Genomic DNA, 17528 nt, shown 5'->3' with positions numbered 1-17528 from the left:
GGGGCCATCCCCAAACTGTTCCCACAAAGTTGGGAGCATGAAATTGTCCAAAATGTCTTGGTATGCTGCAGCATTAAGAGTTCCTTTCACTGGAACTAAGGGGCCAAGCCCAACCCCTGAAAAATAACCCCACACCATAATCCCCCCTCCACCAAACTTTACACTTGGCACAATGCAGTCAGGCAAGTACCGTTCTCCTGGCAACCACCAAACCCAGACTCGTCCATCCGATTGCCAGACAGAGAAGCGTGATTTGTCACTCCAGAGAACACGTCTCCACTGCTCTAGAGTCCAGTGGCGGTGTGCTTTACACCACTGCATCAGATGCTTTGCATTGCACTTGGTGATGTAAGGCTTGGATGGAGATGCTCGGCCATTGAAACCCATTCCATGAAGTTCTCTACGCACTGTTCTTGAGCTAATCTGAAGGCCACATGAAGTTTGGAGGTCTTTTGACTCTGCAGAAAGTTGGCGACTTCTGCACACTGTGCGCCTCAGCATGCGCTGACCCCTCTCTGTGATTTTACGCGGCCTACCACTTCATAGCTGAGTTGCTGTTGTTCCCAATTGCTTCAACTTTGTTATGGTACTACTAACAATTGACCATGGAATATTTAGTAGTGAGGAAATTTCACGAATGGACTTATTGCACAGGTGGCAACCTATCACGGTACCACACTTGAATTCACTGAGCTCCTGAGAGCGACCCATTCTTTCACAAATGTTTGTAGAAGCAGTCTGCATGCCTAGGTGCTTGATTTTATACACCTTTGGCCATGGAAGTGATTGGAGTGCCTGAATTCAATGATTTGGAGTGGTGTCCCAATACTTTTGGTAATATAGTGTATGTCCAAATTTAATGATCAAGATCGTTCCAATTTTAAGGTCAGCTTACAATGAGAAAGAATTATCTTAGTTTTCGGGGACCAAACCTTCTAGAGTCTAGACTATCCACAAAGACGACTGCTTTGGTTAAAGTAATAAAATAAAAATAAAAAATGTCTCGGTTACGTATGTAACCCTCGTTCCCTGAAGGAGGGAATGGAGACGTACGTCACTAGTGACCGACGAATTGGGATTGAGATGCACTGACCCTATATTCCAAGTCCTCTAAAGACACATGTTGACCAAAATGGTTGTATTATACTTTTATAATTTAATAATAACATATAATTTAATATAATTTAATTTTGTGCTGTTTTTTGTTGTTGTTGTTGTTGTTGTTGTTGTTTTTTAGTCTAGTTGTATGAATTACAAGCTACTTTTGTTGAATGGAAAAGTCCAGTATGTATATTTTACCTAAGCTCTCATTTCTCTCATTTTCTGTTACTTGGAAGATAGAAAATAATGTGGAAGAACCTTCCAAATTTTTATGTCTTGTTCAACAATTTAAATTATGTAGGAGGAAAAGAATAAATGAGAGGAAAAATACTTAAGATAAAGAGATAAATGAACAAAATATGTATGAAAATGTTTGAAAAATTTCAAAGTATAAGACTAACTAGAAAAGCGAACAATCTGTTCAATGTATTATATTTTAATATTCTTTTAGTTCCCTTTCATTTTCATATTTTGTTTTTACTTGTGTACTATCATATTATTGTATGACATTATTGTTTCAGTAAAGAAACCTTTTAAAGGTGCTGTATAAAACGCTGTTAAAGGTGCTATATAATGCTTCCACTCCCACACCCAGATACACCTACATAAACACACACACACACACACGCACACACGCACGTACACACCCACAAATATATATACATACAGGAGTTATCAGAATACACTTGTCATGTTGGCTGTTGATATGTATGTTTGCTTGTTTGCCTTGGTTATTTTGTATTTGTCACATGTAAATACTGTCACAATCTTTGTTTTTATAAAAAAAGGTGCTATATAATACTTTATATTTCCTGAAAACTATCCCTTTAAGACTCTTTGTTTGCAGTTAACCAGAGGCACTACTGCACTTGTCCATTGTTTACTGCTGTAATTTAGTTAATCATTTCTTCCCTTTGTTTGACCTTTCTTCTGTGCTGTCCTTGAACTAAAAGCCATTTTATTTTTTGTCGGTCCACAGATTCCCACAGCGACAAGTCAACAGATGGATGATCTCTTTGACATTTTAATAGAAAGTGGAGGTAAGTTTGTCATATTGTTGCAGACTACAATAGGTCACTTCCATTTGTCCACAACTCTCACTATAAATCCAGAGTCAGATTATACTTCACAATTGATAGTCGTGGGTATGGAGGATGAGAAGGTCAGACCCATCTTGGCAGTCAAGCTACGTTTCTCAGAAGCCCCCTTTTCAGCGCTGACTGCTGTAACAGCCTGATGTCTCCAAGATTCAGTGTCAAATAGACTACCTTTTAAAAGTTTGGGGTCAATAAGATTTGACATTAAAGGATGCATTAAAAGTAACATTAAAGATATTTATAAGCAGGGCCTAAAATTAACACTCGCCAAGCGCCAAAAACATTTAAAAATCTTACTGACCTTAAATTTTTGAACAGTTTGATAGAGACGATCTATTAAATGATCTATTAATGTCACTGTTTTTTTGTTGTTGTTTGTTTTTTTTGTATGAAAATGTCAAAATTTATTAAGTTCTTGTTCCACCCCATTTTGTTTTCTGCAGAGATTACTCCCTTTAGTCAACAGGACCCATCTGTGCCTAAGATGATGCCCGTCACGGCCAGCATCACCACCCTGCCTGTCAACACCGCCCTGTCCCGACCGCCCGCCCAGGTGCAGATGGCACCCCCTCCGGCGCTCATTATGGAGCCTATGCCTAGCCTGGCCTCCCTGGACTCCGATAACCAGTTGGAGGCTTTGCTGGAGGGCACGCTGGTTGGGGACGCAGAGCCGGAGCAGAGGACTTTGGGCCTGTTAGAGGAGCTGCAAAACCAGATGCTGGAGCAGCCAAACTCCCCAATGGACACTTGTGAGCTGAGTTTCACTGACCCACCTGCGCCTTCCTCCTCCACCCTGTCCTTTAGTCTCCAAGACACCGGCCTGGATAACATGGAGTGGCTGGACCTCACTATGCCCGGGCCTATAGGTGGACTCAACCCGCTGGGCATGACCTCTGAATTCCTGGACACTCATGACCTGCAGCTGCACTGGGAGTGAGAGGAATCACTTCCAACACAAATAAACTTTCACTCGCACAACAAGCCGTCTGTCTGTGGGGCGTACATGAGGGGAAATAGGGATCGTCTGTGTGGCGGTGGTTCACGTCTGGCAGCTTCATGTGACTAGACTTCACTTCACTTATGCTGGTTTTATACACCATCTGTTCTCGTTCACATTAACGCTCACGTTTGACCAGAGATCAGAATAGACACTAGAGCCTTGTGGGTAATGCTGACTAGTTCCTGAATGTGCTCTCTTTGCTGTGCCATACTGAGAGGGAGCAGCTTTTGGGCAGATTGAATTCTGCTGTATTGCTATTTCGTTTTTGTTTTTTTCATTCATGTGCCATTGACATCAGATGTCAGTCTATAAATATGGCTAATTTTGAGGGAAGGCTGTCAATTCCAGACATAGCGGCATCACAGTAGACTTTGCTTTGTTTGCACAAAATTGAAAATTACGTTGATCAACAATGCTATTAGTGCTGCGGTCCATAAGCATGAGTGTCCGTTTGGAGGATGAGAATGTCACACTCATCCTGGCAGTCAAGTTACATTTCCCAGAAGCCCATTTTTCAACGCTGACTGCAAGATTTGGTGGCAGATACACTACCGTTCAAAAGTTTGGGGTGCATAAGATTTTTTATTTTATTTTTTTAAGAAATTGCTGTTATTCAGCAAGGATGCATTAAATTGATCAAAATTGACAATAAAGACCTTAAAGTGTTAGTTCACCCAAAAATGAAAATTCTGTCATTAATTACTCACCCTCATGTTGTTCCACACCCATAAGACCTTTGTTCATCTTCGGAACACAAATTAAGATATTTTTGATCAAATCCGATGGCTCAGTGAGGCCTCCATTGCCAGCAAGACAATTAACACTTTCAATGCCCAGAAAGCTACTAAAGACATATTTAAAACAGTTCATGTGACTACAGTGATTCAACCTTAATGTTATGAAGCGAAAAGAATGCTTTTTGTGCGCCAAAAAAACAAAATAACGACTTTATTCAACAATATCTAGTGATGGGCGATTTCAAAACACTGCTTCATGAAGCTTCGAATCAGTGGTTCAGAGCGTGTATTAAACTGTCAAAGTCTCACACCCCCCAGTGGTGAACCATTGAAATTTCGAAACAGTTATGACATAACGAAGTCTCATTTACTGAAATCACGTGACTTTGGCAGTTTGATACGCGCTTCAGTAGCTTTCTGGGCATTGAAAGTGTTAATTGTCTTGCTGGCAATGCAGGCCTCACTGAGCCATCGGATTTTATGAAAAATATCTTAATTTGTGTTCCGAAGATGAATGAATGTCTTACGGGTGTGGAACAACATGAGGGTGAGTAATTAATGACAGAAATTTCATTTTTGGATGAACTAACCCTTTTGAACTTTATATATTCATAAAAGAATCCTGAAATAAATATATATTACAGTTTCCACAAAAATATTAAGCAGCATAAGAGATGAACTGATATATCGGCCAATAATCGGTATCGATAGTTTAAAAACAGCCAATAGTCAGGGCCGATATATCCTGTCAATCAAAAGAGGGCAGGAAAATGCACTGAATTTGTGCTTTGTGTAAAGAACATGCTAAGAAACCAGTTTGGTGTTCAATATTAATAGTAATTATATGAATTAATAACATTCAGAAAGTTAATAAATATTAATTTAATCTTCAGAATTTAGTTAATGTGTTTAGTATTAATTTGAGTAATGTGTTTGTTTATAACTGAGACCAGTTACTCTGAAACAAGTTGATGAAATCATTATATGAAAATATAATGATTATTTATTAATTATAATGAAATTATCATTAATTTAAAAGAAGGTATAAAAAGCAGAACCCCCAGACTATCGGTATCGGCAGATATCGCTCTGAATAATCGCCTATCGGTATCGGTGCATCTCTAAGGATAACTGTTTTCAACAATGATCTCACAATATTACTTTTTAACTGTATTTCTGATCAAATAAATGCAGCCTTAGAGACTTAAGAGACTTCATTATGGCTTCAAACTTCAAAAATTACCCTAAATGCTTGAACGGTAGTTTGACGCAGAAGATATATATATATATATATATATATATTATTAAAATGTAAACTTTTTACCCTCTCTTTCTTTTTGTAATCTAATTTTAAAGACAGTCATATTGTTTGAAGGATGACTGACTGCAGACCAGAGGAATCAATTCATGGTTTATTCATGGTTTAAGTAGCTGGAATATCAGATTCATAAATGGCCAATCTTGGATGAGTTTGCCAAGAGCATTTGGCTTGATGTGGATTAAGAATCGCAGACAGATTCATTTCTTCAGTCCTAGAAACATGAAAACCTATTTTGAAGACTTAATTTATGTCATGGATCAGCTCTCAGTTTCAGCCAAATGAAAAAAAAAATAACGTCCAATTTTGATTAACAGTTATATACTGTTGTGAAAGGGTCTGAAATGAATCAAATTTGATGTAAATAATCTACGAGAACTAATATTTGTATAAAAAAAGAAAAGAAAAAAGAAAAACTGTCACGTCTGACTTGTTGGATGTCCAACCCCTTGTTTGTGTGTATGTGAATTGTGAAGTGTGTTCTTCACTTCAGTGGAATGTTGTGTGTTCGACTCAATTGATTTTAGGTGCATCATACTGTAAGGACGTTCTAGTTCCAGAAATTTTTCCCACACTTTTCTCAGTTTGGTTCGCACAGTGGTCACTATATTTTGCGTTATGTGCTTCTTATTGATGCCATGGAACAAAGCTCCGTTAGAGACGCTGCTTTTAGAAAGAGATTATGTAAATGAAGCCATCAGAAGTGACAACTGACACTAAATACAGTGATCTCTCTAACAGCACTATATGTTATGTATGAACATAGAGGATCTTTGTACTGTTTATTCCTCCTGTAAATGGAGTTTTGAAAATGCTCTCTGGGGTTGTTTCAGAAGCAAACCAGACGGTTGAAGTGGTTACTGATGACTTTACTGCATGCTAAATGTCACTGGCAGCTTAATAATTCATTTGTTGAGGGAGTCTGAGAACATAATGATCCAGATTTGTCTGCTTTCATTGTTCTGAAAATTTTAGCAGGCCTGTTTTGTCAGGTTCTTGTACTAAATATCTGTGTGTGTGTGTGTTTGTATGCTTGAGCGTCTTTGTCTGTTTTGCTGCCTTTTTGTTCGAAATCAGACCATCCAAATGAAATATCTTTGTAAATGAACAACATTATATATATATATGAAAATATCTTGGCAGCATGTGAATAATCAAATTGATGTGATATCTTTCAGAGAAACTTCCTCTTGTTGATTTTCTTTTTAGCCCTTTCTGATTTTATCTATGTTTTTTCTTTCATGTTGTCAGCCACCTCATGGAAAAAAATTATTATTCGTATATATATATATATATATATATCCTGTTCTGACGTGACTCCTTTCCATTCAGCAAGGCAATATGCGTCCACTGGCTTTGAACTCACCTCTCTCAAATGTGAAGCGAGTTTTGTTTGATCCAAAGGGGGTTTCAATTATACGTTATTTGTACAAGATGTACAGCACTTTCCTGCTGCAGTGACGAACTGCTCATCACAGTTAGATCAACCGCACAGCGTTAAAGCACCTTTACAGATGAGCTTTTATAAAAGAAAACTTTTATCAGCTTTTTGTGCTTCAGTGTTACATGTGTCGTCCACTCAAAAGTCGGATGATTAACGATGCTCATCGGCTTAGTTTTTAAGGCTTTGTACTGTTTGCTCTGCGTACTGTCCAAATTGTGGCCTCTCCAGGGAAGTAAAAATGCCAAATACTAGTCTCAACTAGTATAATCATTCACTGCTGTGTGTAGCTATGGGGACAAATTTATAAGGAATAATACATGTGTCTGACTGTTCAGAGCCATTTGTGGCATTACTGACCGCTGTTATTATGCAGCCTGGAGCAATTTTTTATGTACCCCTATTAAACTATTATTCTGACAAGCAAGTGAAGGAGAAAGACTAGTATACACTGACATCGCTAGATTTCCATCATGTGATGCCTCTTGTGTTTTAGAGCTTCTGTGGGTTTCAAATGACCAAAGAGGCCAAATATTGTACTATGCCACTTCATGTAGATATATACACTACCTTCAAAAGTTTGGGGTCAGTTTTTTTTTTTTTTTTTTAAAGAAATTAATACCTTTATTCAGCAAGGATGCATAAAATTGATCAAAAGTATCAGTAAAGACATTTACACTGTTAGAAAATATTTCTATTTCAAATAAACGCTGTTCTTTTGAACTTTCTGCTCATCAAAGAATTCTAAAAAAAAAAATGTATCAAGGTTTCCACAAAAATATAAAGCAGCACAACTGTTTTTAACTTTAATAATAATATGCTTTTTATTTCTTAAAGGTGCAATGTGTAAGATTTGGGAGGATCTATTCACAGAAATGCAATAAACATAACTATGTTTTCAGTGGTGTACAAAGACCTTACATAATGAACCGTTATGTTTTTATTACCTTAGAATGAGTATCTACATACACCGCGGGTCCCACTTCCATGTCAAGTTGTCATTTTGTGCCGGCATGTTTCTACAGCAGCCCTAAACGGACAAACACTCTATAGAGCGCGTTTCATCGCTATGTTGTTGTTCTTCTAAATCGTTCGAGTGTTTAGAGGCAGCTTGCATCGTCAATACGTTGAATACGCACAAAGAAGTAGTAGTAGTCGTCTGGTTTATTAGAAGCAGAGACCGTTCTTTGTTAGAAGTAAGAAGAAACCTCATTGCTTGGCTGGCTAATGAACTCTCTGCTGTCTCAGACGATGACATCTTTGACTAATGTTGGCCAGACGGCCACCGTAGCTTCTCTATTTTGCTTCAAAAGGGAGGGGTGAGCTGCCTTTGGTTGCAGTTCGCAACCTCACCGCTAGATGCCGCAAAAATTTACACACTGCACTTTTAAGCTGCAAATCTGGATATTAGAATGATTTCGGAAGTATCATGTGACACTGATAACTGGAGTAATGGCTGCTGAAAATTCAGATTTGCCATCACAGGAATAAATTACATTTTAAAAAATATTTAAAATAGTAATATTATGAAATATTATTACAGTAAAGGCTGATAAAATAAATGCAGCCTTTGTGAGAATAATTCTTTCAAAATCATTGAAAAATCTTACTGATTCCAAACTTTTGTATGGTAGTGTAGGTGGTTGAGGATTTTTCTTGGAGAAAATGTTTAATCTTTATTGGATTTAGGTGATTGTAAAAAGGTTGGAGATGAAGAGTTAATACAAGTGTCACGTTTGCTGTTTAATAGTGCAGTTGGAGAGTAAAGCAATAACTTGCATTTTATATACAGTGCTGTATTGTATACGGTATATGCAGTAGATGAGATATCAGAGCATCTCTTCAGTTTTACGTCATCTATTTGCATGAACGTCTGTTGTGGCTGAGCTCTGGAAACCTGTGGCTTGCGTTTTTGCCATTTAGGATGTCAAAGCTCAGCTCCTGTTAAGCTTCATGTAGAGATTTAGGATTCCTCATTTTCAACAACGTCTGCTGGACTCATCTAGATATCATGCTCTTTATCAAATATTAATGTATATTATGTATCAGTGGTGATGACACTGGGCAATATTTCCTGCCGCCTTTGAACATGCTCCAAAGCGGGAGATCAATCATCATTTGTATGCCATATGTTTTGCACATTGTGTACATATTTCAATGGATGTAGTACATATTTTTATACATGTTTGGCGCATCCATGAGCTATATTTTGTGAATAGTTTTAAAGATACAAGTATATATACGCCATCACGTGTCAATAGATGTATTGTGAAAATACTGTCGTAGAGGATGTTTTAGAGTCTCTTAAATATATCAGAGGAATGACATGCAAAACTGTGTCTGTTATTATTTGTCATAAGAGATGTCGAAACAGTTATTTTTATATTCTCAATGTTTAATATTACACATCATTTCAAGTTGTAATTGGACTCTTTGGGTCTTCCATGATGTATTAGAATGTTTCGTGTACAAAAAAACAAATCCATTGTTTTCATAGTGACATTTAATACAATATATTTACTATAACTGTTCTTCAGGCTCATTTACCTGACTATTACATGAGTGCATACTAGTAGTATATTAAGAGAAACATGAATGTCACTCAAACCTGGCCATTTCAGTTTGAATATCAGTAAGAAAAGACATTACATTGATAAACATCTTTTGTCTTGAGGGCTTGGATTGTTATCCAGATTTGGAGAAACTTTTACTGCACTACATTTCAGGAAATTAAAATTCAATTGGTGAAATAATTTATTCTTTTCAACTGGTTGAAGTCTTTTGTGAATTTAACTCATCCAACTGTATGGCAAACAAGTCTGATTATAGGAGTGAGTCTCGAGTGGTTAATAAACCACTGATTTGGTCATATCTGACTCAAAATGAAGCAATAGTACATGATTTGTGCACTTCTTCCACCACTACTCATGACTGATTATATCACCCTAAAAGCATGTCTATTGGAAGAGGTTAATACAAATGACTGGTGGCCACTAGCACAGTTATTAATTGCTTGACTACAGTTGAATTCATTTGTATATATAGTCTCTCAAAGCCTACATATTGACTTCCCAAACAATTCTGTCAATAGGATAGAGATAAAAATCCCTTTCTCTGAAAAACAGGCTCAAACAGCACTGACAGTGTCTTGGGTCCAGCTTCAGGCTCTTCTGATGTATTTACAGTCATGGTCTCACAGATCAGGTACTGTTTTATTCTATGCTTCAAATCCTATTTACTTCACAGATGTTTTTGTGGCAGGACGGACAAATGTGGGTGACATCTTTGAAGCGATCCATACAGAAGGGGATCAGGCAACATCCAGCCAGACACCTGTGCCAGAAACAAAACAATGACAATGTAAATGTTCTTTACTATTCTGACACTGTAGAAATTTTGTTTTTGGTTCATCTGTTTTAAGTAGTTTAATTGCCTGCTTAGCAGATTCAGATACAGAGAGGAACTCTTTGAATAATGAAGAACAGTTACAATACAACATGTATATATGAGGAATAATACAAGGACTTTTTCTCAAGTCAGATTTGTCCAGTTAGTGTTTTGAACTGCGTAATCGCTCATTATCATCTTTTTTTTTTAATCATTCTTTTGCGGATACAGATCAGTTCAGGACCATGATCCGTTCACACTGGAATCTGATATGGGAATCTGAGCAATAAATCAGAATTGAGCGCTAATAAGGCTCGCAGTGTGAATGTAGCCTAAGTGGTGACAAATGACTGAATCTTTGAATCATTCATTTCTTCAAAAACACTGATTCATTCAGCAACAAATTAAAGCAATAGATTACCCAAAAATGAAAATTGTCATCATTTACTTACCCTCATGTCTTTACAAATCCATTTGACTATATCTTTATTCTGTGAATTAATTATAATTTGATTAATGTGTTTTAAAAAAAAAAAAAAAAAAAATGTTTAGTTATCCAGATTTTTAAAAATGTTTTCTTTTGTGTTCCACAGAAGAAAGTTATACACAATCTAAAAATAATGTGTTGCCTCAAAAAAAAAAAAATAAATAAATAAAAAAATAGCATCAATTTGTTTGAGTTTTTACAGCTTTGAGTGAATTTGCGTTCAACCAACAGACTACATTGAGTTAGAGGAACTTAATAATTTTTAGCATAAACTCAAATTTTTAAATTGATTACTCAAAAACTTAAGTCGCTCCAACTACCAGAGTTGTAGCCCTGGAACCAATTAGCTAATCTTGTCTATTTCAGTTCAAATCAACAGCTATCATAGCACATGCTAGCATGTGTTATATATTTACATGTATATTTAACATTATATTTAATGAACAAGAAAGATATTACTTGTCACTTGCATTAGCGCAGTCATTATAGCGTCAATATAGTGTTTACCTTCATGTATATTCAGCACAATGGTAACCACAAAAACTTCAACATTACAGAAACTCATTTAAATGTTGAACATAATGGCATTAAACACTAACAGGCCTTTCCCTTCACTAAAAACAAATAAATTAACACTTAATTTCAACATTTATTCTCCTTATCCAGTCTTATGAAAAGCATGCTGGGAACTAGAAATCCACTGCCTTATTTCCAAAGTTAGCAAGACAATTTCATTGTTACTACAACCTTTTTTTTTTTTTTTTTTTTAAAGCCAATTAACGCAGAAATTTGAGTTTAATAAGTTAAATAAGTGAATGTAATGAATGTCAACAGAACTTACAAATAATGTTTGCAACTTAAAAATTAATTAATTATTAAAAAAAGTAATTAAAACAATATAAATGTATTAATTTAAGTTACAGTAACAGGCCCCCTGAATTACTTTTTAGGGTGCAGGTTTGGAACACCATGAGGGAATGATGACAGAATTTTCATTCTTGGCTGAACTAGTCTTTAAAGTGACTGTCTTAATGAGTAAGTCATTGAATCATTCACTCGATTTATATAAAAACATTCATTCAGCCTGTGTGTGTTGTTCGGCGATACAGATTTACTGCTGTGGTTTCTTTTCGTCTAACTATTTCCATTGGCGGAGCAAAAATAGACATGAGCTGGCAATACTGTGACTAAAACGAAGCTATTACCTTCTCGTTTATTGAACAGTTACATTAAAACAATATTACGTTCGCAATTGTGCTGTTAGTCTGAATATCAACACGGCTGTGATTACTTGCTATATTCGGAACAACAGCGCTCTTGCTCATGCAGTTATTGATTATTCATTGTAGAGAACTCACCCCACCACAGACAAGAGACAGCAAAAGAGGAAGGCATTGCTGCCCATTTTATAGTGAATCTCAGTGGTCACAGTCTTATGGCAAGAAGGGCATTTTACTTTGGCAGGGGACATAGTGACATCGTCCAGGTTTACTACAGCTTCTGGGAATGCAAAACGCATGAATTTTGTTTGTTTATTCATCATATGCAAACCATTTCTATGACAATCTTAATCCAAAACATTTGTCAAGAGGTTTTTGCCCTGCAGCGTGTCAGTTGTGAAGAATGTATTATCTAATGTATTATCTAAATGTATTATCTAAATGTATTATCTTACCTGTGTTACCACTGATAGAGGAAAGAGTTCCTGAAGGAGAAATGGGGAGAATGTAATCTTTGGATTGGAGGTTTTCCATCTGACATGGTGAATATATCATACAAAATAATTCATGTTACATTTACAATATAACTATTATTTTACCTGTGTTTTCCTCTTGCAGAGCAAAGATAGGGGAAATCATTTCTGTGGGATTAACAGGAAGAATGTAGAGTCCTTGGACTGGAGCTTGAAATGAATCTGTCACGGAGAGTGTATAATACAAGATAAATAATGCTACATTTGCATACTAATGACTGAAAATGTTCCATAAAAGCAACAGTACACCTTTTTTTTTTTTCTTAAAGAGTATTGTTTAATTGAAATGTCCTATGTTCTGAATTTTTATATTATATATACAAATCATGAAATGTGTTTTGAGGACAGATTTACATAATGAGCAGTAAATATAAAACATGTACGTTGTGCTTTGGAGGTCTAAATAAAAAATTAAGGAGTAAAATGTATGATGTTTTCCCCTTTTTTTTAATAATCGAGACACATGCCTTTGTCTGTGGCCTGTATTGTCAAACATTGGCTATTTTTCTGAATAAGATCCTTCTCTTTTTGCTCCAGTAACTTCAACTCCTCCTCTATTCTGTCCAGTTCTGAAGGGCCCTCTTCGTTTGCAAGGTATCCTAAAAGCAAAAAATATGTAAATATGTAAAACAACCCAATTGTTGTTTGTACTAACTAGTCAAATGTAAGCATGCAGATGGATGACATCCAAGAATGAACTTTTTGAGTGCAATTTGAATGCTCATTTCCTGGAAAGTAGGTGCAGCTCCTTTAGTATTAAGAGAGAAGCAGTAATTGCACTCCGTTGTTTGCATGTTTTATTTGCGCGGTGAAATAGCCAAATGTTGTTGTTCCTGCTCTGAAGTCTTTGAGTGGTTTTTAATACATCCAGTAATGTTCCCATTGATCAAACTAATCAAGGTACATTTTATTGTTATTATTTAAAGGTCAGTCATTTCTTCATCATTATCATTCCTTCTAAAGAGTTTTTTCTTTACCTTCTATTCTGTTGTTCTTCTTTTGGATCTCCTGTAGAAACTGAAGCCGGTTTTGGAGCTGTTGTCGTCTGAAGAGGATGGTCCACAGGTCTGTGGTATCTTCATCCTGTTCAGGGCCCTGTGGCAGAACTGCGGTCATAGTACTGCTGCCCTACAGGCCAAAATACATAGATTTTACAGTCTAATTTGTACATATTTACATTTTGACATAAGAGAAAGACCACAAAGTCCAACTGTTCTTCATTTGCAACCATCTGTGGATTTGCAGCCGCAATAATGTTAGCAAGCCATTTAAAATCATCTGGATTTCTGCATTGTTTACTAAAAAAATGTGCTCTGATTTTAATTTAAGTCATGATTATAGACAAACAATCTGACTAAACTATTAACATAAATAATTAAGTGAACCCTTGAATTTAGATCCTTGTAGATCCTGTCACTTTAAGAGCTAGTGCACGGATCCAGTATAATGACATACATCTGTTTTCTTTCTCAGTTCTCAGTTCTCTCCGAAAATGGCCGAAAGGGCACTTTACCAGTGTTGGGGAAAGTTACTTTTAAAAGTAATGCATTACAATATTGCATTACTCCATAAAAAAATAACTAATTGTGTTACTACTTTTTATGAAAAGTAACGTGTTACATTACTTTTCCTTCAAAAAGCTTTCGTCTCAGCTGTCCACAGAACATTTTCCCAGAAGCGTTGTGGAATATCCAGAAGCCAAACATGAGACACGCCTCAATATTACTTTAGACTGGTTTCCTATGTGTTATCCTTTCATAAACATAATTTTTGTTCAGTGTTTTTCTGATGGCGGACACATGAACAACAACTTTAGCAGTGCATGAAGGTCTTTTACTGTTGTCCTTGGGTTCTTTCTCACCTATTTCAGGATTCCCACTCCTAGGGAATAGCAAAAGTCCAGAATTTTCCACAGTGATTTATGAACTCCCAGGTCTTTAGAAAAGCTTTTAGCCTTTTCCAGCTTTGTGCATCTCTGTCATGTGTTTTAGGGTCCTGTGATAGCACTAACCAATCTTTCTTGAGAAGAACAAACTTGTTAGTAACAAATTTGTTGTGCCTTTAGGGCAACTGTTTGACCAACACTTCCAATCTCATCTCCTTAATTTACTCCAGTTACCTTTTGGAGGTTACTTTTGGTTCACTTTCTTTCTCCACCCTGTACTGTGAATAATCACTCAGTGTCTGTGTGTATTAGTTTAGTTTAGTTTAGATTGTGTTGGTCTATATTTGTGAGCTGAATTAAAATCATATTATATTTTATTACTATATTTTTAGTACATGTAGTTAATTAATAGTACTCAGTACTTATTTGAGTAATTACAATGTAACTACAGCACTGTAAAATAAAGTGTAACCCAGAATAAGGTACAGAAATTGAACAATCAAACGTAAAATAACACTGCATAGACTTCACTGTATAAAGTGAATTAAATTAAAAGTGATTTTCTCTTTGTATTTTGTTGTTTGATTAACACTGGTGACACAAACAGCTGCGGGTATATTAGGCTGCTGTCACTTTAAGAGCTAATGCACGGATCCAATATAATGACAAGCAACTGTTTTCTTTCTCAATTGTCAATTCTCACCGAAAACGACCGAAAGGGCACTTTACCAGTGTTGGGGAAAGTTACTTTTAAAAGTAATGCATTACAATATTGCATTAGATCACTGAAGGTCAGCAGCAAAGACATTGGTTAATAAAGTGAGATTAAACACATAAAGTATATTTGTTTACTTTAATATATTTAATTATTGCAGGTTTGTGCAATATTCCGAGATTGCATTTCACTGTTTTTATTCATTTTGAGGAATTCTGACTGTTTTTGTGCAAGTGAGATGAGTAAATGCTCACGTTTAGTCTAGAACTGCAATAACCGTCAATGCTTCTGTACTTAATCTCGATTTCTCTCAACATGGGGACAGGACAGCTGTCAGTCAATACATGGGAAAACAAAGTAACTTGCGTTACTTATTTGAAAAAGTAACTCAGATATGTTGTTGTAAATTTAAAAGTAATGCGTTACTTGAAAAAAGTAATCTGATTACATAACTCAAGTTACTTGTAATGCGTTACCCCCAACACTGCACTTTACTATTAGTGATTAAAGGGCAGGGGCTTGACCACTATATTTTAGATAAATATCAATTGTGACAGAGAGTTAATAAAAGCAGCCAACAAGTTCTAAACATGTGAAGATCTTCATTATGGTTTTAAAAGTATCTCAGGACACACCTTATTAAAGTGACTATGAAGGTTTTTTTTTTTTTTTTTTTTTTTTTCAGTATTGATTTATTTGACATTTTTAGCAATACATAATTGTTTTGTCATAGACTTTACCCATAATAAAGAATAAATGTGTGTGTCATAACCACTGATTTGTATTGTAGATGTTTCTAGATAGGCTGACAAGATTTTGAATCTTTTTTTTTTTTAAACATTTTTTCATGTAAAATTTGCTTTTGCAAAACAAATATGCCACAAACATTACCCAGCCAAATTCCATTGAATTCCTCTTTGCGGCTGTTATAGATATAGATAATTTCGGGCTTTCTCATTATTGCCCACATACCCAAATGAGCAAACTTTACTACTGCTCTAGAATGTACAGTAAAGGTCAAACGTACACAATCAACATTTGATCATGTAGGTAGTAATACATTGTGTTGCCATTTTTAGTCTGCTGACTTTCTGTTGATCTCATTCATGCTTACCAGAAATGTCAAAAATAATATGTTCCTTTAACCTGCAGCAGACAGACATTTTTAATCTTTGAAGAAATTAATAAAGAAATTGTCAAATACATTTTTACGAATTCTGTTACTTAATATAAATATAATACTTAATATAAATTCATTTTATTAAATTTGCCAGGAATGTAAAAGTGAATATCTACCGTATATTGTTTACATGCAGAAGTGTTGCACTAAATTTGAAACAATGCAAAAGCATGAAAGAATAAGCATTAGATGTTGATGTAGATTTTCAATTTTTTTTTGTAAAGCAACAAGGTGTTTAGTCAATTTGTGCGTCATTACATTGTACAAGCAGTATGTGCGTTTTACTTGTTCAGTTTTCAGTGTATCAGGCAACATTAATGATGGACATAAGCACATTTAAATGATCAATAAAAAAACATTGTCCATAAATAAAAACTGTTTAATATTTAAATTAATGGGACATCACATTACCTGTTGGCACTAAAATTCTGTGTTTATTTGGTGAGTCACAGTCCAGTTCCAGTCCTGGAAATGTTGACAGTTTTGAAGAATGATGGAGAGTAATCAGATTACTCAATTTTTTTTTATTCCTCTCGCAGTCCTTGTTCAGCAGTTCTCCTTATGCTGCCGTGTTTTGCAGTCTTTGAATATTTCCCCATAATCCCTTATGCCTTCATCCTCATACTTGAATGACTTGAATGTCAATCATAATGATATAAAGAACAAAAATAAAATGAATAATCATAAATTATCGCAGAAAGCTTCACAGTAAATGACATCCAATCGTTCAGATAATATTCACCTATCCTTCACCGTTTCTGTTGTGAGAACTGAACAAGCCACAATGCGATTTCCATATTGGTTTGAATGTATTTTCATAATCAAATTTGCAGTAAGGGATGACATTCTGACTGTAAACTGGTTTGTATGTGTATGGTAAATAGTTACTTGTTAAATGGTATGCTTGTGTCAGAATGTATGGTGATGTACTTCCTTATGTATGTGTTTGGTTCTAAAGCATTTTAATTGATGAGGAACACCATGAAAAATCATGAGCGCTATAGCATCATTTATTTTTAGGTCATAACATAATGTTTTTTTCATTTTTATATTTTATTTCAGGTATTTTTAAGTGACATCTTGTTAACTTTCATTAGGACACTTCAAAAGTGTTCCAAAATAAGTTGGCCAAAATCAACACTTCATTTATTCTTTCCTGTCGGTCACCTCTAGAGGTCAGGCTTTCACAGTGACAGAGTAAACACTGTGGCGGGAAAGCTGTTCTGCACCGCTGATGTCATTGGTTTAGCTAATTTGAATCTGCAAATATGATTTTGAATGTGAACTTAAAGAAATAGAATTAAAATAAATGAAATCCATAAACAAATGAAATCTGCTTTAGTGGCTATTGATTGTTTGACAGATTTGCTAGACTACCTTAGTTTAGAGCAGGGGTGTCCAAACTTGGTCCTGGAGGGCCAATGTCC

General features: G+C 35.6%; 1 protein-coding gene and 1 long non-coding RNA gene across 3 annotated transcripts in view; one reads left to right on the top strand and one right to left on the bottom strand.

Annotated features, from left to right (window-relative positions):
- The window catches only part of mrtfba (myocardin related transcription factor Ba), a 40379-nt gene extending 31351 nt beyond the window's left edge, over window positions 1-9028 (top strand). Inside the window, exons 15-16 of the mRNA XM_051915726.1 lie at window positions 2081-2141; window positions 2642-9028. Coding sequence (XP_051771686.1) covers window positions 2081-2141; window positions 2642-3135 — 555 coding nt within the window. The 3' untranslated portion in view covers window positions 3136-9028. The remainder of the gene's footprint in view (window positions 1-2080; window positions 2142-2641) is intronic.
- A 163-nt stretch (window positions 9029-9191) lies between these two features.
- On the bottom strand, window positions 9192-17267 carry LOC127524271 (uncharacterized). 2 transcript variants are annotated; one of them, XR_007933027.1, is made up of 6 exons: window positions 16513-17267; window positions 13299-13449; window positions 12388-12920; window positions 12244-12273; window positions 11927-12068; window positions 9192-10027 (listed from the first exon to the last, which is right to left on the bottom strand). It is a non-coding gene; the product is annotated as an uncharacterized LOC127524271 (long non-coding RNA). The 2 variants fall into 2 exon arrangements; XR_007933026.1 differs by having other exon boundaries at window positions 11927-12920.
- Between the last annotated feature and the right edge of the window lie 261 nt (window positions 17268-17528).

The sequence above is a fragment of the Ctenopharyngodon idella genome, chromosome 12, assembly GCF_019924925.1.
Source record: "Ctenopharyngodon idella isolate HZGC_01 chromosome 12, HZGC01, whole genome shotgun sequence".
NCBI classification, from domain to species: domain Eukaryota; kingdom Metazoa; phylum Chordata; class Actinopteri; order Cypriniformes; family Xenocyprididae; genus Ctenopharyngodon; species Ctenopharyngodon idella.
Note: the sequence above shows the minus strand (reverse complement) of the source record. Positions and strands in the feature narration are given on the sequence as shown.